The following is a 25,587-nucleotide window of genomic DNA, read 5'->3' as shown; positions in this document are numbered from 1 at the left end:
ATTTCTCCAAAGAAGATATACAGATTGCCAACAAACATGAAAGAATGCTCAACATCATTAATCATTAGAGAAATGCAAATCAAAACTACAATGAGATATCATCTTACACCAGTCAGAATGGCCATCATCAAAAAATCTAGAAACAATAAATGCTGGAGAGGGTTTGGAGAAAAGGGAACCCTCTTGCACTGTTGGTGCGAGTGTAAATTGGTACAGCCACTATGGAGAACAGTATGAAGGTTACTTAAAAAACTAAAAATAGAACTACCATACGACCCAGCAATCCCACTACTGGGCATATACCCTGAGAAAACCATAATTCAAAAGAGTCATGTACCAAAATGTTCATTGCAGCTCTATTTACAATAGCGAGGACATGGAAGCAACCTAAATGTCCATCGACAGATGAATGGATAAAGAAGATGTGGCACATATATACAATGGAATATTACTCAGCCATAAAAAGAAACGAAATTATTTGTAGTGAGGTGGATGGACCTAGATTCTGTCATACAGAGTGAAGTATTCAGAAAGAGAAAAACAAATACTGTATGCTAACACATATATATGGAATCTAAGAAGAAAAAAATCGTCATGAAGAACCTAGGGGCAAGACAGGAATAAAGACGCAGACCTACTAGAGAATGGACTTGAGGATACGGGGAGAGGAAAGGGTAAGCTGGGACAAAGTGAAAGAGCGGCATGGATATATATACACTACCAAACGTAAAATAGATAGCTAGTGGGAAGCAGCCGCATAGCACAGGGAGATCAGCTCGGTCTCTGTGACCACCTAGAGGGGTGGGATAGGGAGGGTGGGAGGGAGGGATTCAAGAGGCAAGAGATATGGGGTCATATGTATATGTATAACTGATTCACTGTGTTATAAAGCAGAAACTGACACACCATTGTAAAGCAATTATACTCCAATAAGCATGTTAAAAAAATGTACATTAGTAAGTGAAAGAAGCCAATATGGGGATTTCCCTGGTGGTCCAGTGGTTAAGCCTCCGTGCTTCCAATGCAGGGGGCACGGGTTCAATTCCTGGTCAGAGAGCCACGATCCCACATGCTGCATGGTGCAGCCAAAAAGAAAAAAAAGGAAAAAAAAAAAAAGAAGCCAATGTGAAAAGGCTACACACTGTGTGATTCCAACTTTATGACATTCTGAAAAAGTTAAAACTATGGAGATGGTAAGAAGATTAATGGTTGCCAGGAGTTAGGGTGGAGGGAGGGATGAATAGGCAGAGCACATATGATTTTCAGGGCAGTGAAACTACTCTATGATACTATGATGGTGGATTCATGTCATTATATATTTGTCCAAACACATAGAATGTGCAATACCAAGAATGAACCCTAATGTAAACTATGGACTTTGGGTGATAATGATGTGTCAATGTAGGTCCATCACTTGTAACAAATGTATCACTCTGACAGGGAATGTTAATAATGGGGGAGGCTATGCACGTGTGGAGACAGGGGGTAATGGGAAATATCTATACTTTTTGTTCAATTTTGCTGTGAATCCAAAACTGCTCTAAAGAAGTAAAGTAGTAGGAAAAAAAAAAAGATGTGGTATCTGTATACAATGTACTACTACTCAGCCATAAAAAAAATGAAAACTTGCCATTTGCAACAACACGGATGGATCTTGAGGGTATTATGCTAAGTGAAATAAGTCAGATGGACAAAGACAAATACCATACGATCTCACCCATCATATAAAAAACAAACAAACAATAAATAAACCAAATAAAACAAAAACAAGCCCATATATACAGAGAACAGAGTAGTGGTTACCAGAGGGAAAGGGGCAGCGGGGAGGGCAGAAAGGGTAAAGGGGGTCAACTGTATGCTGATGGATGGATAGAAACTAAATTTTTGGTTGTGAGCATGCTGTAGGGTATACAGAAGTAGAAATATAATGTTGTACACATGAAACTTATGTTTAAACCAATGTTACCTCAACAAAAATTAAATCTTAAAAAACAGACAAAAAGAAAACAACTAAATAAATAAAGGAAAGAAAAAAGATTATATTTACTTTGAAGGTTTTTGTCATAGCCACCAAATACTGTGTATGTTAATCTACTATGGTGTAACTTTCAATGCTTTGCTCACTGTGTGGTAAATGGTAGGTGATCAATAGATGTTTGCTGAATGAATGTTTAATAGATTTCTAGAAAACAAGAATAATCAGTGAACTGGGGTGGGGGTTTCTGGTGAATTTAATTTTCTACATTTCTGGAGGCTATCCTGAAAATCTATAGATTTTCTTTCCTACAGGAAAGAATCTAGCATGAAACCTGGCATACAGCATGCTCTCAATAAACAGCAGTTTCTTTAAAAAAAAATCACGAACCTAGCTTCTAGTCCTACACTTTGCTATTAAGTAGCTGTGCCTTATCTGTAAAAATGACAATAACATGTTAGTGCCTAAAAGCAAAGGACTTGAACTAATCTCTTGACACAGATTACAGAATTGGAAGCAATGATACTGAGGAAGGATTTACATGGAGAAAGCTACTAGGGTGTTATCCATCTGCTAGCAATAAGGAAGTCATTTTCTTATTTGTTACTCTTTCAACAAATATTCATTGAGTACCTACTCCATGGCTGGCTCTATACTAGGAGCTGGGAGACACTGAGCTAATTATAACATTTATTTATTTTGTAGGTACTCTTGAGATATATATATATATATATTATGTATATATAATATATATACACACACATATATATACATATATATAATCTTAATCATCAAAACAACCATACGAGTTGGTACGATCATGAATCCTATTGTATAGATAAAGAAACTGTAGCTCAGAGAGTTTAAATGATCTATCCAAGATAACACAGCTAACAGAGCTGAGATACAAACCCCAATCTAACTCCATAGCTTAGGCTCCTAACCACTGTGCACTACATGTTGCTACATGTTGCTTCAGTACAGAGATGCAAGGGAGCACCATATGCACAGTGAATGTGTATTTATGATAGGATATTCTGGAAGTGTCTTGGACATGAGAGGAAAAACTGTCTCCTATTCCTCCAACAGTGGGAAACTCAGCTGGAGAACTGAGGTCCAATCAACAGTGCTTAGACTGCCTGGAGATAATTATTGAAATAACAAAGAATGAGGCGGTATGGTGTGATGGTTAAGATCTCAGGACTGGTGTTAAGCCACCTGAGATAGAAACCTAATTCCTTCATCAGAAAAAGAGAAGAATGCTTGATCCCATACTACAGATACCTAGATACGGCTTGTGTGAGTGCTGCTTAAACACGTCACATACAGAGGGCATTTTCACAATGACATGAAAGTCAGAGATCTTTATTTAATCAAGTGCCAATTCTGAAGTAATTTCTAACTAATGTAGCTATTACAAATGATAGTTACTTTAATGTATTCTCTGTGCTGATTATACTAGATGCCATGATTATTGACATTGGCCTCATGAAGAATTAAGCAGATGGTACTTACCCACCACAGTCCCACAGGTTCAATACCAGGTTTCCCAGAAATCGAACATGAGAATGTTCTACATCAACTGGAAGACAAACATGACAAATCTAGTAATTGTAGCATGCGAGATGAAATTCAAAATAAGCAACGTGCTAACCCATGGAATTTAGAAGGACCAAAGTGGAGTGAAATGCTCAAAGCTACAACAAGAAGGTGATTTTCAGCTTAGTAGTGTGGTTTAGTGGCAAGGCGGGCACCTAAACTACCCTGAGCTACAGAACTGGCTCTCACATAAGTCGTTTTACTTTTTAGTTGTTTTAGTGCTTAGAGCAGAAACAATCTCCAATTATAATACTGTTAAAATTTCAACATGTAAGACAGAGACATATACCATTTAATAGCTCTTTTCTGACCCATCAACACCCTCCACAAAAAATTTTAAACTTTAAAAATTAAAAAAAGACAACAAAAACCAAATACAAAAGAAACATAAAACATAACCAAACTCGCTCCCTCTATTGATTTCCTTATTTTGGTTAATGACCCTACCATTTTCCCATTTTGAAGGGGTCATTTTTGACTCCTCTGTCCACATTCAAGTCATTGCTATTCCTTTGTAATCTCTCTCAATTCCACTCTTTGTTTTACAACCTGCTACTAACATTAAGGAAGGCCCTTACTTTCTCAAGCCTGTACAACTACAGTAGCTCCATAATTACCTCCCACCAGGAAGCCTTACTCACTTTACTTCATCCTATAGGCTACTGCCAGATTCATCTTCTTAACACTACTTTGAACATGTCACTCCCCATTCAAAAAACTTTCAATGGCTCCTCCATACCTACACGGGGGGCATTCAAGGTCCTTCAGAATTTGGCTTCCAATCTACCTTTATGTTCCCCAATGATTCCCATTAATGAAGCCTTTTGCTCCAGTCCAATTTGGTTTATTCATAGTCCTCCTAAACCCCTCTACCACCCCAACCTCCAACATACCTTACATCAGGGGTCGCAAACTTGCTAATAGGAGCCAGGCCGGTAAACGTACAAGAGTGAAGTTGATCATGTATGGAGAGTAAATATCCACCCAAGGGGACGATGGAGTGGGTAGCAGTTACACAGCTCTAGCTCATTTGCCATGCACGAACGTGGGCTCAGGATTACCAGATCTTTAAATTTTTCAATAGTAGTAGAAAATCCAGATTTTTTATGGAAATTTTACATATTAATAACTAATTCCAATTTTTCTAAAACATTACACAGGCCAAACAAAACACATCTACAGGCCTTATCCAGCATACAGGCTGCCTGTTTGCGACCTCTGCCTTACAATTCCCTCCCCACCCTTTACTTTGCCTACTCTGTCCATCTGCCTAGAAAGTCCTCCCCACCTTTCTTCCAAAGTTAGATTCATCTTCTACGACCCAGCTTAAATCCCACCTCCTCTAAAATCCCTACCTGGCCACCCCCACTTATCATCATCACTCCCTCTGAATTCATTTAAACATTTATTAAGCATCTACTCTCTGCCAGGCACTAAAAATCACAAGGAACAATAATGAAAATTCTTATCCTGGAAATTTCTCAAAGTCCAGCAATTATCATCTTTACAATTTATGTAACAGTTAAACATCACACAGTGGTGTTTCTTTTATGACTACCTTGAAGCTGTTGCTTAAATTGACTGCTATCTAACTTTTGTGCAATTTTGTCTTCTCATTAACTAGATCATAAGCAGCAAAGCATTACTTAAAAAAAACATGGGCATTGGAGTCAAACAGTTCTTAGTTCAAATACCAGCTCTACCTCTCTGTGTGACCTTGGGTAAGTCACTTAACCTCTGAGTATTAGTTTCCTCTTCTGTTAAAAAAAAGGTGGGAGGCATACTATTGACCTCATATTACTGTGAGGATTACAGGAGTTATCATACATCAAGTGCCTGGCACGTAGTAGGTGCTCAAACTACTTCCCTTCTCCCCTTTACTTCCCCCTCCTTGGAAAAGGAATCATATCTTACATGTCTTTGTATTTCCAACAGAGTCTACGAGAGAGTAGGTGCTCAAACTGCTATTAATTTGAAGACTATGTAAACGGTCTAGTACTAAAAAAAAATGGAAAGAAGTGCTACTGAGAAAGGGAAAGACAATAATAAAAGAAGTGACAGGATTCAGCGATTGTTTAGATATGGAGCACATGGGATAGAAATCTGGTTTCTACTCCCATGTCATAGAAATTGTTCTCATCAAGTGACCAATGGCCCCATTACCAAATCCAATGGACCTTTTTAGTCCTTGTCTTACTTTCTGCAGCATGACACTGTTGACTACTCTCTTCTCAAAAAATTCTCTTCTCCTGGCCTCTGAGAGCATACCTATAACCTCTCTGGCAGGTCCTCTTTCACAGGCTCCTATTCTTCTTTCTGTCCCTTAAATGCTGGAGTTCTTCAGGATTCCATCTTTGGCCACCTACTCTTCTCTCTATGTATTCTTTCCCCCAGGCAAGCTAATCAATTCATATCATCTTATTTACCATTTGGATACTGATAATCCATAAACATGTATCTATAATACAGATTTCTCTCTTCCCTTTCTGAATCATATACTGAACATCTTTACTTGCATAAACCACAAGTATCCCAAACTCAATGTATCCAAATATAACTCATCATCTGCCCATTCTTCCCACAAAATCTATTCCTCTTTCAGTCCTCCTTAACTCAGTGAATTTAACCAGTTGCCTAAGCCAAACACTAAGTTTCATCCTTGAGTCCACTCTTTCCCCCACCATTCCCCCCAAACCTACCAGCAAGTCATATTGACTCTACCTTTTAAATATCCCAAATCCATTTGCTTCTCACCATACCCACTATTACCACCCTAACCCAAGTTAAGCCCCTATCATCTCTTACCTGGTCTACTAAAAACAGTTCCTTAATCTGTCAATCTGTCTCTTCCCTTGCCTCCCTCCAGTCTATCCTCTATATTACAGGTATAATGATCTCTCCACAGTGCAGATTTTATTTCATTCTTCTTTAAAAAGAAAAAAAAATAACATGTCTCTGTCTATGTATGACTGTATATACCCAGAAAACATAAGGCCAAAAGGATAACCTCAAATTACTAATGGTGGTTGTCCCTAGGAAGTAGGCCTGAGAATGAGGGACAGAGTAGACTTTCTACACTTCTGCAATGTTTGAATTTTTCACAAGTATTACTTTTCCAATTAAAATTGAAAATTAAAAATACTGAAATCTGATCATATTACTTTTCTGTTTGAAACTCTCTAAGGGTTGCCCTCTACCCTCAGTTTAAACTACCTGACTTGGCTTATAGGGCATTTTATGATCTAACCCCCACTTTCTGCCTCCCTCTTTAGTCTCAGGTCTCCTATAGGGCCCTCTGGCTCTCCTAATCTTTCTGTCCTGCTATCATAACAGCAACTGAAAAGAACCAAGAACAGAGCTTTGGGAAATCACATACACTTATGGGGCAGAAAGAAGAAAATATTCATTTTTTTAAAAGGAAGGGATGGTTAAAGATAAAGGAATAAAACCAGGGTAATAAAGCATTAAATAAAAGCCAAAGGATCAGAGAATTTTGAGAAGGCAGGAAATCTTGGAGCCGTCAACAGTGTTTGAGACTAAGATACTTCATAATCACATTTTTATTGACAAGTTTACTATTCCAACAAACACATTTTAACAGCCCCCTGATAAATAAATACCACCATTCTGTATCCTTACTTCAAATTTCAAAACACAGTACACTCTAAGTTTAACAAAATGAACCTGGACTTTTTTCAGCAATGACAAACTAGAGAAACACTAAAACATTCAAGGTGATATAATACTTTAGAATAAGTACTCTTTCACTACTTTTAAAGAAAATCAGCAACTTCACAAAAAGGAATAGTAAGTAAAAATCAATACACTATATGTACTTTTAATTAGTCTATAAGTTTAGCAAGTAGAACCAAGACCTTTCTTCAGCAATGACAAACTAGCTAGTGACACACTAAAGCATCAGGCCAACATAATATTTTGAAGTATACTTTTATCACCTTTAAGAAATACAGTACTTACTAACAAAGTATTATCGATACAGGTCTCACTTGAGATATTCTTAAGGTCAAGAGCCCTGTCCCATCCACAGGAAGCTCCAGAAAAACACTTGTTAAAATAAATGGCCTGCTTCATGTACAGGGTTCATGTAATTTGCAACATTCTGTTCATAACTTTTTAACGAATCTGCTAGATTATTTCAAAACTATTAAATAGCTTGACTAGCTCTGAAATTTGGGTTTTAAGATTATTCACCAGACTTAGGTAGTCAATCAACTCTGCTGATTAGCTAAAAACAAAAATATTAATTGGACTAGAAAAAAGTACATCAATGAAATGTGCAGAATTTAAAACATAAACAGAAAGAAGTCTGCCAGGAATTGTGGCTGTAGAACAATGAATAAAGCAGAAGCATAGATTGACATTCTAGCTCTAACACTTATGAGTTGCGTGACCTTAACTTCTAAGTCATATTTTCTTCACCTATTAAAATGAAGTTAATATGAGAACTAAAGTAAATAAAACACCATACAATAAACATTAGCTTCCTCTGATCTACTGAAACCATGTGACTACTAGGTCTAGATATTAAACTTGGAAAAATAGAAAAAAATTAAAATACAGCAAATCAAAACAGGGAGAAGTTTGGACAGGTACTTTCTAGAAGGAAGTCTCTTGAGGCACAACAGGCCATAGGACCCTGTCCTGACCAAAATTTTTGATAAATGACTTAGATGAAAACTAGATGAGATGCTTATCAAGTGTACAAACTGCACAAAGCTAGGAAGGATAGCTAACATATCAGATGAGAGAATAAGTAGCTAAAATGAAAATAGGATCCAACCCCTTTTCTATGGATAAGGAAACTGAGGCCCAGTGAGATAGTAACTTGTTCTGGACTTAAGTTAACCTTTCATGGGCTAAAACAATCAAAACTGAATAATTTAACAGAGATAAGCATTTATTCTTAGGTTCAAAATATTAACTTCACAAGAATCAGAAGGAGGATATGTTGTTTTAATAAAAATATATGTGAAAAGGATTTTTTTTTTTAGTATGACTCAGTATGATGAAGGCTGCTCCACAGGAGAGTAAGGGCTAGACTGTGCTAACAGTAGTGTGATGCCTATAGAACAAGAGATGTAACAGTCCTACTCTGCTCTGATTAGACCACATCTTCATTTAAGTCTCATCACTAAAAAAATATAGACATATTCTAACAAGTCCTTAAAAATGCTTCAAAATGATGTCAAATGAGGAATAGATGAAGGAACTGGAGATATTTAACTTAAGGAAGATAAGATTTGGGAGGCAAGGAATGGCTAGGATAGATTGAGACATTAATCATACTAAAATATTTGGAGAGGCTCAAGAGAACAGAAAGGGTACCACCTAACAGAAATAAATGGAAATAGATTCAGGGCTCTAAGAAATAACTTTCTAATCATTAAAGCTTCCCTAATTATGACAGTCTATTCTACACTCCAAGCACGTTAAGAACAGAAATGAGGTTTCCTTCTCTTTTGTATCCTAGGTTCTGGAACATAGGGTATTTTAAAAATATTTGTTGTTCTTGAAACCAGAGATACCTTATGAAGTAGTGGGTGGCTTGTCCCTAAAAGTGTCCAAGATGCTAGCAACCCAGATCAGGAAAATTTGAAAGCCAGGTAGAGCAATGGTTTCGTCACCTAGAGGCCAAGGACCAAGGAAGAATCCAGAAATCCTTAGGTGCTACAAAACGAAATGGCGTTATAGCCTAAAGACAGAAAGGGTCTCCCAGGAGCATAGATCCACTGAATATAGATCCACATAGCCATGGCAGCCCAGCTAGCCTATACTAAGAAACCAGATTTAACATTCAAACCATAAAGGGCAAGGAAACATTTCTCAAGTCAAAGCTATAACTCCAAAGAAAACATCTATATGTATCCAGGAAGAGAAGTAGCAGAGTACAGATCTGGGTAACCTACCTCTGACAGCCTCCCAAACCCAACAATTTACCTTTTAATGAAGACTAGGACTACTGCTTTATAAAATCTTAGATTTTAATGTTATGCTTGTTAATGCCTATAAATTAATTTCTGTTTATATAATAACTGTTAAAAACAAACACCCTCCCCCTCCTAAAAAATGAACAAACAAAAGGACCCCTATGCTTGTAGAGAAAGAGCAGGATAAAAACGAAGTTGGACAAGGTTATCCCATTTGGTAAGCAACCTAGAAAGGAAAGAACCTCCCCAAGAGAGCAAGCAGTAGTAACCAGAATTAGGTCACATCCTTCTGAGAAGGAATGAAAAAAAAGGAAACATGCTCAAAAACAAATCTGTCAAGCTCTGCATCCCCAAGTTACTGCAACCAAGTGTGTTATGCGAATTATTAAGATCACCTGACTTTACAATAAGATAAAACATCTTACTTGTTGCACCAAGGCGACGTGTGTCTCTTGCAATATAATTTGCAAAGATAATAGACCTCATACTGGTCTTACCAGACCCACTTTTACCCATCAACAGCACCTAAGGACAAAATGGGAAAAAAGAAAGGAAAGAAGTCAGCGATCAAGAGCAAATCAAGTCTAAAGGGATCTATTTCTCTCTTGAACTTGATGTTTCACTGAAGTGACAGTACTAATAACCTAGAGTGGATACTTGTAACTGACTAGTTCTCTGACCAGTGGTGAATGCAGAGGTACCGAGAATTCCAGAGGCCAGCCACTTACCTGTCATGAGTCACACATTCTCTTGGTGATAGAATCACAGTGAATTTATTATGCTATTAATATATACTATCATGCATTCAGTACTATGTTAGCAAAATATCAACTTGAGAGGAACTCTCATAATGTAATGTTTTATGCACTGAACTATCTGGCAGGGTATTTCAGTATAACTGAAAGTTCTTTCTCCTCCTCAAGATCAACCTTACCACCTCTGCCCTTAATTTCATCCCTTTTACTTACCTTCATGATTTTGTTCCATTAATTACTCTTTTCTTTTCAAGAGCATCCCATCACCTACAGGATCAAGTCTTTAAACTACATATAAGACCCTCCTTGATCTGGCTTATCTACTCCTCTGCCTTCATCTTCTGACCCTCCTAGCCTGGAACTTGTCGAGTCCAGCCATACTGAACTGAACTGCTTGTAGTCCCTTTGATTGCTCCAGGTCTTTTTTTCATGCTGAACTCTCTGCCAGTAACTTTCCACTCCCTTTTCTTCCTTCAGCTAAGCTCCACTTACCCTTCTTGGTTCAGTAATCATCTCAAGAACTTCTCTGATCCCAATGCCCTAGGCTGGCTTAGATGTATTTCACCTCTGTCCTCCCATGACACTCTTATGACACTGCTAAGACCATAATGCATTGCAGTTATCCAAATTTTTTTTTTTTTGGTCTCTCACAAGACTCTGAGCGCCTGAATGGCAGGGAAAATCCCCTTTGAGTCTTCAGTGCCTAACATATAACAGATGCTCAAAATATGTTCATCAAAAGAATGAGCAAGCTATCAAAACAAAGATATAAAACAAGCAATTTTTTAACAGTGGAAAGGGTGAAGGTAAACACCTTCTTGTCAAAGACAGCATTTAAAAAAGACAGAAAAACACCTACCAAAGATGCTGTAGATTCTTGCACTAGGGGGGAAATTGGGTGAGGTAACTTTTTTTTTTTTTTAATTATTATTATTATTTTTTAATTATTTATTTATTTATTTATTTATGGCTGTGTTGGGTCTTCGTTTCTGTGCCAGGGCTTCCTGTAGTTGCGGCAAGCGGGGGCCACTCTTCATCGCGGTGCGCGGGCCTCTCACCATCGCGGCCTCTCTTGTTGCGGAGCACAGGCTCCAGACGCGCAGGCTCAGTATTTGTGGCTCACGGGCTTAGCTGCTCCGCGGCATGCGGGATCTTCCCAGACCAGGGCACGAACTCGCGTCCCCTGCATTGGCAGGCAGACTCTCAACCACTGCGCCACCAGGGAAGCCCGAGGTAACTTTTAAGAGTGTTTTCTAACTCAAAATTTATGAAATATAATTCCAATTACCTTGATTTTCAAATGAGAGGGTACATGTTCTATCTTCAATTCCAAGATATTTTATAAAAATTTCTAATTACAAATATAGGGAGTATTAATAAAAGTATACTGCCTCAGGCTTAATCTATTTAGCTATATAACTTTATCTCACTAAGGAAACGTTACTGAGGAGATAGTCTAAAGTTGTTAGAAAAACGTTTTGCTTTTATTCTTTATCATTTACAAATTTCTGGTATTTTTAGGCATCCTTGTTGATAGCAACTTTAGACCAGCTCATCAAGAACATTCCCTTAGCAAACTGAAGTTATATAACTGACTTATTAGATAAAGTTAAGGCTAAATACAGTGTATTTCTTTTTTTTTTGTTAATTGAAGTATAGTTGATTTACAATATTGTGTTTCAGATGTACAGCAGTGATTCATTTTGCAGATTATATTCCATTATAGGTTATTACAAGATACTGGGTATAATTCCCTGTGCTATACAGTAAATCTTTGTTGCTTATGTATTTTGTGTATAGTAGTTTATGTCTGTTACTCTCATACCTCTAATTTGTCTCTCTCCCCTTTGTAACCACTAGTTTGTTTTCTATGTCTGTGAGTCTGTTTCTATTTTGTATACAGATTCATTTGTATTATTTTTTAGATTCCATATATAAGTGATATCATATAGCATTTGTCTTTCTCTGACTTATTTGACTAAGCATAATATTCTCTAGGTCCATCCATATTGCTGCAAATGGCAATATTTCATTCTTTGTTATGAGCTTTTGTTGTTTAAGAAATCTTACTTTAATAGCTTATGAAAGACTTATCAAGGCTAACTGTATTAAGTACTAATCTAAGTGCTCTACGTGCATTTGCTTGTTTAAAAACTTCATAATAATTCTATGAGACAGGTAACCTTATTATCACCATTTTATAAATGGAGAAACTGAAAGCCCTAAAGATTCAGAAACTTACTCTAGAACTGTGCCCTTATCGATTCTTCTTAAACCCCAAGGTGGGGCACGGTACCATAAGAGCACAAGGGAAGAAGTGTTCAATTCCATTTGGAGAACTCACATGAAACCTAATAGTGATAACATTTGAGTTGGGTTCAACATAAATGTGCAGGCAGAGGCCTGTGTAGTGTGTGTGTATGGCTTGCACAAAATGCAAATTAATTTGTAAACTTGGAGAAAAACAGATTCTGCATGGCTATGATAGGGTGCAAAGGTATGGCTGATGGTTTAGTCAGGAATAGATTTTTAAAGGGCATTCTATGAGATGAAATCTTTTGGATTGTATTCTATGGGCTTCAGGAAGTTACAAAAAGTTCTTAAGTATGTGAATGACTTAGTTAGATTTCTATATTAGAAAAATTAAATCTGATAGCAAAGAAGGGGACAAGAGTCAGGGAGAGCATGTAGAAGGTTCCTACAACAGTCAAGGAAAGATGGCATATATGACCACAAATATACTTCCTGAACAGTAACTTCTTACCTTTACCTTCATGTTTTTGATGTACCTAACACGTCTTACCTTTTTCTTCATGGCTGTATTTGGTAGCACCCACCTGCAGATATAAACCAAAAGACAGAGTTTCCATGATCCAGTTGCCTTAGAAATTGGAATTAACGTAGAGGTGCAAAAGAGCACATTTAGCACAACAGCTGAGTACAGCTGTGTGGGGGACCTCAGTTAGGTAGAGGCCCTCATTTTCCTAAATTATAAAACTGGGTTTATGCTCCCTCTCCCCTAATTATGTGCTCAGGAAATAGCTCCTAGGAATTTTTATTTAGGAATATAAATGAGCCATTAAAATTCAAGATTCCATTTTTTATCACCTTAAAAAATTTACCAAAGCAATATTTACAAATGCTTTAATAAATCAAACAATATTGTCATATTTGAATATCCTGTTTTTCAAAGTCAGCATATTTCTAAAAATCTTAAGTCCTTCAGCTGTCCTTCCAAGTCATATTTCACTCATCACAGGCACAAAGCATATAAATTCTCAAATTCAGGTATAAAGTGGCACAGGAAGCACTCTTGAGCCACTGATCTCTGCCCAGGAAAAGCCAACCCTCTTCCTAGTCTTCTTATCGTCAACATGATGACGTAAAGTCTCCTTTATTGACAATTCAAAGCAATTCAGAACTGCCTCCTCAATTAGAACACTTCCCCCTCCCCGGAGTGATATCAGGCCTGTCCTAAGGATTGTTTCTCCCCAGTTAGCAACCAGACCTCTAGCTAGTTTATCCAATCACCAAAAGCAACCTTACTGGTAAATCGAAAGAATTTATCATAGGTGGGGTATTCTAATTCACAATACTCTCTTCAGTTAGAACGTCCCCCCTGCCCCCTCCCTTCCAGGTTTGACTTAATACCCTTCACCCACCCAAGCGATCCTTCCGGTTCCCCTATGGGAGGATCCATTCTCGTCCCCAGATTCTCTTTCTCCATCTTTTTCTCAGAGTCAGATTCTTCCATCGTGCAACAAGTCCTTTCCAGTCCCTTCTAAATCCGCAGTACTCTTTTTTTTTTTTTTTCCTGTTCACCCCCTCAGCCGCCTATTCTCGTTGCCTGCGGCCCTTAGGCCTGCTCTAGTCTTGCCTCCACCTTTGTCCACTGGGGGGCTGCTTTCCCCACCGTTACCTTTACCGCCTCGAACTTGGCCTCAAGGCACCGCCGAGCTGGCCAGCTCAACGGCTAAGTGATTCGGTGATGCAAAGGAAGAGATGGAGGATGAGAAGGAAAGAGGGATGGGTGGGGGGTTCGTTTCGAGTTTGGGCCTCAGGCCCCAAGGTCTCGAAACCCAAAGGGGACTTCACCCGCAAAGAGGTGGGGAGGAGGAAGGCGGAGGTGGCATAAAGAACAGACCCGTGCCGTAGGCACTAAGCGATGAATGCCTCAGTCGGCTCGTTTTTCCCGAGCCTGGCCGTTCGGGAGAGTCCGCCGGAGGCTGCGGCGGCTACGACCTAACCGCCCACCCTTCACGAGCGCAGGTACCTCACCGCAGCCACCCTACTGCAGGCCAGGATCACGTGGACACCTGCCGTAAACCCGGAGTTTGTCACGTGACTGCCGCTTCCCTAGGGGCGGTGGGCTGAGAAGAACACCATAGAGATTGCGCGGAGAAAGACAGAGCGCCGCCTGTCGCCGTCACGTGGCCCGGGCTCTTACAAAGCCACAGGCTTGGTAGGGCGCTGCCAGCTTGAAGGGGCATTCAGTGTAGGCCATCTGGCGCCACGCCCCGCCTGCCGCGGGGAATTAAAGGAGCCGGTTGCAATTTTAGTGCCTCAAAGCTGGCCTTTTTTTTTTTTTCTAACTGCTATTTCATTCACCCTTAACGTTTTTCAGTGGGGAAGGCCTAGCATTGTCTTTTTTTCTCGCTGTTTTTTAAGTCTTTGTTTTCCTGTTTTTGTTATTAGCCCCGTCCTTGTAACCGAGCTTGTAATTAAATGAGTTAATACATCCAAAGTGATTACAACTGTGTCTTTCACGTAGTGCTCAATAAAAGTAATTATTGCTGGAATCAGGGATTCATCAGGAAATTTAGGACTTAACTTATCTCCCCACTTTAAAACTGAAAGGGAAATGAATTATCATACACCATAGTAAAAGTCAATAGACAAAATCTAGAGTTGATGATTGAAGGACTACTGGTAGGCATATACATACTGTATTTAGATACAGAGGCTACAAGAAAAAACGGCTGAAGTAGTTTAAAGGGGTTGCTTCTGGAGAGGGGCAGGAGATAGGAAGTGAGGGGACTGTTGCTTTTCATCTTATTCCCTTTTGTGATATATATATATTTATATATATATATATTTAAACCACATATATATGTGATATATATATATTCATATATTTATGTATTTAAACCACATGTACATATTCCTTGAAAAGAAAGGAAAGAAGGACTGGAGGGAGAGAAGGAAGGAAAGAAGGAAGGAAAGGGAAACTGGACAAAAATGGGGTGCTGTCTTGCCCCCAGACGTCCCCATTTACCCTCCTATATGATCCTTTCTTACCACAACTGATATGCCTCAAGAAAAATTCATTGTATTCTGACCATGATTCCTTAGCCCTATCACTTGCTAAATCTTCTTCCTCCTCTCTACCACCCGACCCCAAACCAGCTCCTATTCTAATTTTCCCTGTGTGGTGAAAGACCCTGAGTCCCAAACCAGGAAGTCATTTTATTATTTTTTTTTCTTCCAGTTTTATTTAGATGTAATTGGCACACAGCACTGTATAAGTTTAAGGTGTACAGCATAATGATTTGACTTACATACAGCATGAAATGATGACCACGATAAGTTTAGTGAACATTCTTCATCTCATATAGATACCAAATTAAAGAAATAGAAAAAAAATTTTCTTTTGATGAGAACTCTTAAAATTTACTCTCTTAACAACTTTCAAGTATGACAGCAGTGTTAATTATATTTATCATGTTGTACATTACATCCTTAGTACTTACTTGTCTTATAACTGGAAGTTTGTACGTTTTGACAGCCTTCATCCAATTCCTCCTCCCCCCCACTTCCTGCCTCACCTGGTCTCTGTAACAACAAATCTGATCTCTGTTGCTGAGTTTGTTTGTTTGTTTTAACTCATTCAACAGTGAATTTTTATATTAATGATTTTTCCACCTTAAGAACTGCATATGTACACATTATTTCTCAAAATACAAACTAAGGAGGGTACTAAAAGGAAAAATTATCTCATATTTAGTCAAAACAGAAAGAATCACTTTCAAAATTTTGACTGTACATATGTATACTAGTACACATGCTTTCATATTCTACTTCTTTATATTCATTTGTCACTTATTCAACAAATCTTCATTGAGTGCATATGCTAGGCACTGTGAACACAGAGATCAAGCCATGATCCCTTCTTTCAAGGAGCTTTCAGTCTAGATAGGAAAAAATAAATAAAAAGAAAATTAAACTATAGTGTGATAAGTACAGTAGGAATGGAAAAGGGGGAAAGGAGGTTTCATGAGAAACGTAAAAAATAGTTGGGAAGAATCTCGAAGTAGATGATTCCTGTGATTGGCTTCTTTGAAGAAAATATGGATCAACCATTTAAGAAAGAAAAAAGAATATTACAAGCAAAAGAAGCATTTGCAAAAGCAAGAAACATAAATTAATATGCTATTTTTTAGGTGTTACAAGTAATTTAGTATTAGTAGAGCATAGTGTAAAGGAATATGGTAACATATCTAGAAGTCAGGGGCCAGAAACCCACTAAATATTATGTTGACATTAGATTTTAATACTGAAGGGGATAGAAAAACACAAAAAGGTTTAAGTAGACAGCAATGATCAGATTCACATATTAAAGAGATAAATCTGCAGGAGTTTCAAGACTGGGTAAAATGGGTAAGAGGATGATGACATCAAAGGGGGCTGCAGTGGTCTACATCAGGGGTCCCCAACGCCTGGTGCCAAAAAGGTTGGGGAACGCTGGTCTACATGGTAATAACAAGGGTCCTACTGAGGTATTACCACTGGAGATGGAGCCATGTCAACAATAGAACTGGCAGGACTCAGTAACCAATTGGAAGTCTCTGGCCTAGGGATAGAAGTATTTTATGATGACTTCAAGAGTTCTTGCTTGGTGAACTGGTTGATGTAGGAAAAAAGAGGATGTGAGAAAGATTTATTAATTATCGTCTGATAAATGCAGTTATGGAAATTTTGAATTTGATGGGCTTACAGTTTTATCCAATCAGATCACTCTAATGAAGAGTTTAATTTGTAGATTTTATCTAAGAGGTAAGACTTAGACTGGAGATAAGCAATTTGTTATTGAAAACAATGTGTATTCTTCTATTTGGGGGGAGTTATGTGTTATATATGTCCATTAAATCACCCCTTTGGATTTTTTATGAAGAAAAATATTTATATTTGTTTTGCCAATATTTTGTTTAGGATTTTGTACCTATGTTCTCAAGTAAGGGTGCTTTTATAGTTTCTCTTTTTTTGTTGTTTTAGATTATCCTTATCTAATGTTATTATTAAAGTTATGTTTGCCTCATGAAGATTGAGAGATTATTTCTTTTTCTCTCTCTGTGAGGATTATATTAAAATTGGATTATTTATTCTTGGATATTACCATCTCAGGTATTTTCTTTGTCAGAAGACGTTTAACACATTCAACTTCTCTAATGATTTTTAAAACTATTCAAATTGTATATATATATTATATATATTACATATGTGTATATAATATACATTATATATATAGTTATAGGTCTTACATTTATAAAGTTTTATATATATAGTTGTCAATTTTAACATATTGCTTTAAAATGAATATATCTATTTCATCTAAATTCTCTAATACACAGGTATGCAATTGTCCATAATATCTTTTTAATCTTTTTTTAATCTCTGAAATACCTATAGTTAGGTCTCTCTTCCCAACCTTCATGTTGTTTATTTCAATTAAGGCAACAATAAAATTCACAAGCCAAACCAATATACTTTTGAGAATGAAAGGAGATGCTATTACTTATACCATAACAACAGGTGTCACTCTAGAGTATCACAGCAAGATGGGACACATGGCCTCTGGGTGAATATCTAGTTAGCTTCATATTCTTGATATTTGGCAGTGACACTTGTTTTTTTTCTGAAATTTCTTTTAATTTAGCCATTCTCGTGGTTGTGCCATGCAAAATGTTTTAATAAAAAATAAAATTAGGCATATCATTTAAAATTAAATATTCAATGCAATGAAAGGATGCTGTTATCCGTATTTTATAGGCAGCCTGTTCTAAATACTAATTATTAAATAAGATTATATGTAACTTCTTTATGAAAATCTAGAAGATTTTCTATATTACAATTGATAAGAAATGAATAGGTAGATAGCATTCATTGAGGATTTACTGTATGTGGACCTCAAGTAATCCTCATTAAAATGTGTCCAATATTATCCCCACTTGAAAGACAATAAAGCCTGAGGCTAATTTTGCTCACAGTCACATAGTTGAGAAGTGATGGAACTATGATCCAACTTGGGTCTCTGAATTTTTCCAACTCAGAGTTACTATTTAGGATACTAAAAATTCCCAATAATAAGTAAATAATCATTCTATATTCAAAAAACCTTTTCAAAATATAATGAGCTGTGAAACATCTTTTTAATATTAAAAAAACTGCCTTTGGTTGTCTTATTAGCATTAGTGAAATATTATTCATTGAAAAATTTTAAGTTATCTATTCCAAATTAAGATATATAAATGCCTAGGAATTCTTCCATTAATGTTTGAGAACTTTCAATCACTCATTCATTTAAGCTAAACCTCAGAATGAAGCACATTCTACTGACAGTGCTAAGTAAAGTTCTGATTGCTAGATATACAATGTTGAACTAAAGAGAGACATCTCCCACTTTCAAGGAGCTTTAATTGTAGAGGGAGAGCAGAAAATAATGCAGTAAGCCAACATATAATGAAATTTAAAGTAGTAATTAGTTCTAGAAATAAATAACAATGAAGTAGTATGAAAGCATAAAGAGAGACCAACATGGATGTGATCATAGATCAGACCTGAATGAACCAATGGAGAAAGTCCTGTGAAATTCTGTAGCTAGCATGCCAGGCCAGGGGAATAGAATGGGCAAAGGCCTCCCACAGGTGGAAAACAGACAAGTGCTTTCAGTTTGGCAGCAAGACAGTAAGCAACAAGCATGGCAGGGAATAAATTTAGAGAGGTAAGATATAAGATCCCACTCAAAATGAAATGTTAAACATTTTCTGTTTTGTTTATTACTGAGAACTATGCACAGTATGCTCCTTACCATCTCTGACCACTTGTTATCCTTCAAATTCATGACATTCCTGCTATCGCTGGTACTCTGGAAGAAGCAAAATATACTTGGTAGTAAGAGGCTGTATATCCTCTTCAGAACAGAAGCTGAAGGGAGATTGATAGATGCAGGACAGATAGGAGAGACACATCCCAAATTGAGGGTCGATAATGACTTTGCAGTGTGTCAATTTCTCTAGGCTAAACTATGCTCCCAAGAATTCTTTCTAATATGTGCCTGGATGGGGAATAAAGGACAGTTCAAAAAATATTCTTTTGCAATGGTTTGAAGAATGAAAGTAGCCGTGTGCACGTGTGCACGCGTGCACACACACACAGCTTCTCCCAGTCAAACGAATCTTCAGTTGTTGCTCTGAAGGGAGTTTTGCAGATGTAATTACCATTCCTAATCAGTTGACTTACTTACTTTATTTATTTATTTGTTGGGGTATAGTTGCTTTACAATGTTGTGTTAGTTTCTGCTGTACAGTGAAGTGAATCAGCTATACATATACATATATCCCCTCCTTTTTGGATTTCCTTCCCATTTAGGTCACCACAGAACACTGAGTAGAGTTCCCTGTGCTATACAGCAGGTTCTCATTAGTTATCTATTTTATACATAGCAGTGTATATATGTCAATCCTGATCTCCCAATTCATCCCACCCTGCCTTTCCCCCCTTGGTGTCCATATGTTTATTCTCTACGTCTGTGTCTCTATTTCTGCTTTGCAAATAGGTTCATCTGTGCCATTTTTCTAGATTCCACATATATGCGTTAATATACGATATTTGTTTTTCTCTTTCTGACTTACTTCACTCTGTAAGACAGTCTCCAGGTCCATCCACGTCTCTATAAATGACCCAATTTCATTCCTTTTAATGACTGAGTAATATTCCATTGTATATATGTACCACATCTTCTTTATCCATCCATCTATTAATGGACATTTAGGTTGCTGTTTTTTAAGTATAATTGACCTACAACACTATGTTAGTTTCTGTTACACAACATAGCGATTCGCTATTTCTATGCATTTTAAAATGATCTCCATGGGAAGTCCATACAAATCTTTGTATGTCACCATACAAAGATTTTACATAGTTATTGACTATATTCCCCACACTGTACATTTCATACCCATGACTCATTTGTTGGCAACTGGAAGTTTGTACCTCTTAATCTCCCTCACCTATCCTTCCTGATGATTACGTTTCAAAGGAATGGCTCTCAGATCCTTGAGAAAGACACTTCTGAGTTGTAGCGGATACATATTCACAGTTGTAAGCTCCTTTGAGTAAATGCTCTAAAAAAAGTAGGTCAGGGTCCTGTCATCAGGCTGGACCAAACAGTAAATTGTCCTTGCAGTGTTGAGATTTCTCAAGCAGGCTTTTTAATGGGGGTAGGGGTGGGGTCAATGGGGAATTGGGGGTCACCCTAGGGGCTTGGCAAGTCTCTTGGTGCAGGGGTTTGGACAGAGTTATGTGCTGAGACTTCTGCAATTCTCGTTAGTCCATTTTCTACAATCTCTATGCTCCTCCCTATACTTACTGCTGCTGTTTTTGTTCCAGCTGTTATAATATCTGCCCTGGATAATTGCAATAGCCTCATAAGTGATTTTCCTACAGTGCCAGTTTCAAAGGAGTTTGGAGTGGGTGGAATAATCTTCATCAGTCATCTCACCCTTCAAAAAGCATTCAATATAATAATATGTGCTTGTTATGTAAAGGCAGCTTTCAATATATCCTTCAACCCCTACTAACACCAGGGTTCACCAGCCACATTGCTCCCTTAAACCACTCTTTTATAGAAAGTCACTGTCTCCCTGATGCTAGTCTCCATTTCCTTCTCCAAACCATCACACTTTTGCCCTTTCTCACTACCTCCCTCAAGTTCCATGTGGAAAAGGTGAAGAAATGGAGAAGGGATGAAGAAGAAAAGGGGAAGAAGTCGGGAGATGGGGAAAGGGAAGGAAGAGAGAAGAAAGGAGAAGAGGAAAGAAGAGGAATAGAGGTAGGAGGATGGGAGTGGAAGAAAGGAATTTGAAAAAGATTGAGGAACTAAACCAAATTAAGAGTTGATTCCAGAGAATAAATAAGACTGTTGATACAATGCATTCCTATACGGTCTAGAAGTTAAGATTCTGGTTTTCACCCAAGTATCATTGGTGCTTATTTTTACATTTTCATTAAAGAGTCTTACATAGATAGGAGATGAAAGTTACTTTTTATTTATGTCAAGTTAATTTTTAAACTTTTTATTATAGGTTCTTTTCCGAAGGTGTTGATTAAGCTCTGTGGAGTTATTCATGCGTTCGTGCAACAAATATTTATTGAACAGTTCCAGAAACTGTGTTAGACACTAGAGATACAAACATTCCTTTATTTCAGGTACCACTGCCTGTCGGATGCTTATATCTGTCGGATGCTTATATCTAACACCTCAGCTTTACTATACTCATACACACTTATACACACACATACAAACATATCAGCATTCCATCTGTCCAGATACCACCCCATATTTTTTTAACCATCCATCTCAGCAAGAAAAAGTAATATAGAGCCCCTAAGATCCAATAAGATGTGTTTCCTTTTATTCCCTAAATTCATTCTAGTCACCTTATCCTCAACCACACCCATGGGTCTCCAATTCCAAAGTGTCCCTCATAACTTCCCTGCCTTTCTTCTCCTCCACCCTTCCCTTCTTCCTCTGTTCCCATAGCTCACTGTTACTGCCCAGAGTCCCATGAGCTTATTCCTACATCCTGTGGGCAGCTCTTTCTTCCCCATTCCCACTCCTTTGCTTGAAATATCAGGAAATAATCTTTCAGTTAACTAGACTTAAGTATTTGATGAATGAAAGTCTAATGGAGGGACTTCTGGTTTCCTGCCCAGCATGTAAGGAGCTTATGAATTGCTACACAATACTAGCAACAAGTAAAAGGCTGAGCAAACTGAAAAACCTACAAGACTTCTTGGATTCATCAGAGACAATGAAGTCACAGGGCAAACTGTTTCCATTAAAATTGTAGAGAGAGATGGATGGATACAGAGAATGATAACTCTCCAGAGCAGAAACCCACACAGAGACCTCTGTGGGAATTGCCACCAAGGTAGGAAAACCTGAATTGTAATTGACAATTTGCTGGAGGCTCAGTGTGGACAAATCTGAAAGTTAAAAACTCCAGAGCAGCCTAGTCATAGTGGGAGGCTCCACATTTTTGTGAGTTTTATCCCCAGGAATTCTACCAGGTCCTCACAGTGAATACCTCCTGCTACTGGCAGTGGGAGAGGAAAAGTAACCTTTTTGAAATAAACTAGAACTTTATGTTCTTCTTAACAAGGCCTCTCATCAGGAGAATCTATTTTACTGGAGCATAACCTACTGGAGTTTTATCAGTGCCTTGCCTACCTGAGGGAAATTTTTGAACTACTCAACTGTGAATTTAAAATAACTATGATTAGTATACTAAGAGCTCTAATGGAAAAATAGATAATATGCAATAACAGATACATGATCTAAGCAAAGAGATGGAAATTTTTAATGAAGAATAAAAAAATGCTTGAGATCAAAAGCACTGTAACAGAAATGAAGAACACCTTGTTTGCACTCATTAGTAGAGTAGACATGGCTGAGGAAAGAATCTCTTACCTGGAGGATATGTAAAAAGAAACTTCCAAAGCTGAAAAGCAAAGAGAAAAAAAGACTAAAAGAATAACAATAATATCCAAGGACTGTGGGATAACTACAAAAGGGGTAATATATGCATAATGGGAATATCAGAAGGAGAAGAAAAAGAGAAAGAAGCAGAAGCAATATTTGAAGCAATAACGACTGAGAATTTTTCCTAACTTCATGTCAGACACCAACTCACAAATTCAGGAAGCTCAAAGAACACCAAGCAGGATAAAGGCCAAGAAAAGAAAAAAAAAAAAAAAGACTACTCCTAAGTATATCATTTTAATATTACATAAAAATCAAGGATAAAGAAAGAAATCTCTAGAGAAGCCAAAGAAACCCCCCACACCTTATCTATAGTAGATAACTGATAAGAATCACAACTCACATCTCCTCAGAAACCTGCAAGCAAGAAGAGAGTGGAGTGAAATAGTTCAAATGTTGAGGGAAAAAACCCACCAACCTAGAACTCTGTACCCTACAAAATTATTCTTCAAAATGAAGGAGAAATAAAGACTTTTGAGACAAACAAAAATCAGAGGAAATTTGTGACCAGTAGATCTGCCTTGCAAGAATTGTTAAAAGAAGATCTTCAAAGAGAAGGAAAATGATATAGTTCAGGAACTCAGATATAGATAAAGAAGGGAAGAACATTAAAAATAGAATAAGTGAGAATTTATTTTTCTTACTCTAACTGATTTGCTAGATAGCATTTTTTTCAAAATAATAATAGCAGTAATATATTTGATGACTATAACATATATAAAAGAAATGAATAACAGCAATGAGACAAAGAATGGAAGAAAAGAATTAGGAGTATTTTGTTATTATAAGTTACTTGTACTGCTATACAGTGAAGTAGTATAGTGTTATTTAAAAGTGAAATTGGATTAGTTGTAAAAGTATATTGCAAAATCTAGGTCACCACTAAAATAAATTTTAAAAGAAATAAACTTAATATGCAAAGAAAGGAGAGAACATGGAATGAATTAAAACCACAAATGGCAGAAAAAGAGTGGAAAACAAAAATGGGAAAAAAGAACAAGGACAATAAGTAGAAAACAGTAAAAAAGTATGGTAGATCTTAATCCAGTAAATCAATAATCATTTTTCAAGTTGATGGCATAGGGCCTCCCTGGTGGCGCAGTGGTTAATAATCCACGTGCCAATGCAGGGGACACGGGTTTGATCCCTGGTCCGGGAAGATCCCACATGCCATGGAGCAACTAAGCCTCTGCACCACAACTACTGAGTCTGTACTCTAGAGCCCGTGAGCCACAACTACTGAGCCTGCACACCACAGCTACTGAAGCCCGCATGCCTAGGGCCCCTGCTCCGCAACAAAAGAAGCCACCACAATGAGAAGCCCGAGCACCACAACAAAAAGTAGCCCCGCTCACTGCAACTAGAGAAAGCCCGCGTACAACAATGAAGACCCAATGCAGCTAAAAATAAAGTAAATAAAATATATACATTTTAAAAACAGAAAATTGCACAATTTAAAATAAATAGGTTACATCTCATACATTCTTGTGCCTTTGAATAAAACAAAAGTTGATGATATAAATCAAGCAAGAAGACACAGGTTTTCAGAATGGATCAAAAAACAAGATCCAAGTACATGTTGTTATAGGGAGGAAAAGGTTTTCCTTAACCCTCTCAGGGACCATGGTTGGATCTGAATATTAAATTAACAATTACAGGCTAGCAAAAGAAAAGCATGAAATTTAATATGTTTTATGTGACACGGGAGATTTCATAAGGAAATAAGTACCCGAAGAAACACTTAGACCTCAGCATTATTTTTCTTAATATCTTTATTGGAGTATATTGCTTTACTATGGTGTGTTAGTTTCTGCTTTATAAAAAAGTGAATCAGTTATACATATACGTATGTTCCCATATCTCTTCCCTCTTGCATCTCCCTCCCTCCCACCCTCCCTATCTCACCCCTCTAGGTGGTCACAAAGCACGGAGCTGATCTCCCTGTGCTATGCGGCTGCTTCCCACTAGCTATCTATTTTACATTTGGTAGTGTATATATATCCATGCCACTCTCTCACTTCGTCCCAGCTTACCATTCCCCCTCCCCTTGTCCTCAAGTCCATTCTCTATCTCTGCATCTTTATTCCTCTCCTGCCCCTAGGTTCCTCAGAACGCTTTTTTTTGTTTTTTGTTTTTTTTAGATTCCATACGGTATTTGCTTTTCTCTTACTGACTTACTTCACTCTGTATGACAGACACTAGGTCGATCCACCTCCCTACAAATAACTCAATTTCGTTTCTTCTTATGGCTGAGTAATATGCCATTGTATACATGTGCCACACCTTCTTTATCCATTCATCTCTCAATGGACACTTAGGCTGCTTCCATGTCCCGGCTATTGTAAATAGTGCTGCAATGAACACTGTGGTACATGACTCTTTTTGAATGATGGTTTTCTCAGGGTATATGCCCAGTAGAGGGATTGCTGGGTCCTTTGGCAGCTCTATTTTTAGTTTTTAAGGAACTTTCATACTGTTCTCCATAGTGGC

At 37.5% G+C, this 25,587-nt stretch overlaps 1 protein-coding gene across 14 annotated transcripts in view; it reads right to left on the bottom strand.

Moving 5' to 3' along the window:
• Positions 1-24,681, bottom strand: part of RRAGB (Ras related GTP binding B) — a 68,990-nt gene extending 44,309 nt beyond the window's left edge. Inside the window, exons 1-5 of one of the 14 annotated variants that reach the window (XR_014258438.1) lie at positions 13,940-24,681; positions 13,042-13,114; positions 9,948-10,047; positions 5,489-5,572; positions 3,491-3,557 (exon numbers count right to left, since the gene is read on the bottom strand). Coding sequence is in view for 13 of the 14 variants with exons in the window: in XM_082444971.1 (XP_082301097.1) it covers positions 3,491-3,557; positions 5,489-5,572; positions 9,948-10,047; positions 13,042-13,114; positions 13,940-14,031 (416 nt within the window). In the remaining variant the exon portion in view is untranslated. Of the gene's footprint in view, positions 1-3,490; positions 3,558-5,488; positions 5,573-9,947; positions 10,048-10,490; positions 10,591-13,041; positions 13,115-13,939 lie in introns of those variants that run through there. The other 13 variants (XM_082444971.1, XM_082444978.1, XM_082444980.1 and 10 more) reach the window with 13 other exon arrangements.
• Positions 24,682-25,587: the final 906 nt, after the last annotated feature.

This window comes from Balaenoptera physalus, assembly GCF_965194825.1.
Source record: "Balaenoptera physalus genome assembly, chromosome: X".
NCBI lineage: Eukaryota > Metazoa > Chordata > Mammalia > Artiodactyla > Balaenopteridae > Balaenoptera > Balaenoptera physalus.
This window is presented reverse-complemented; position numbering and strand designations above follow the sequence as displayed.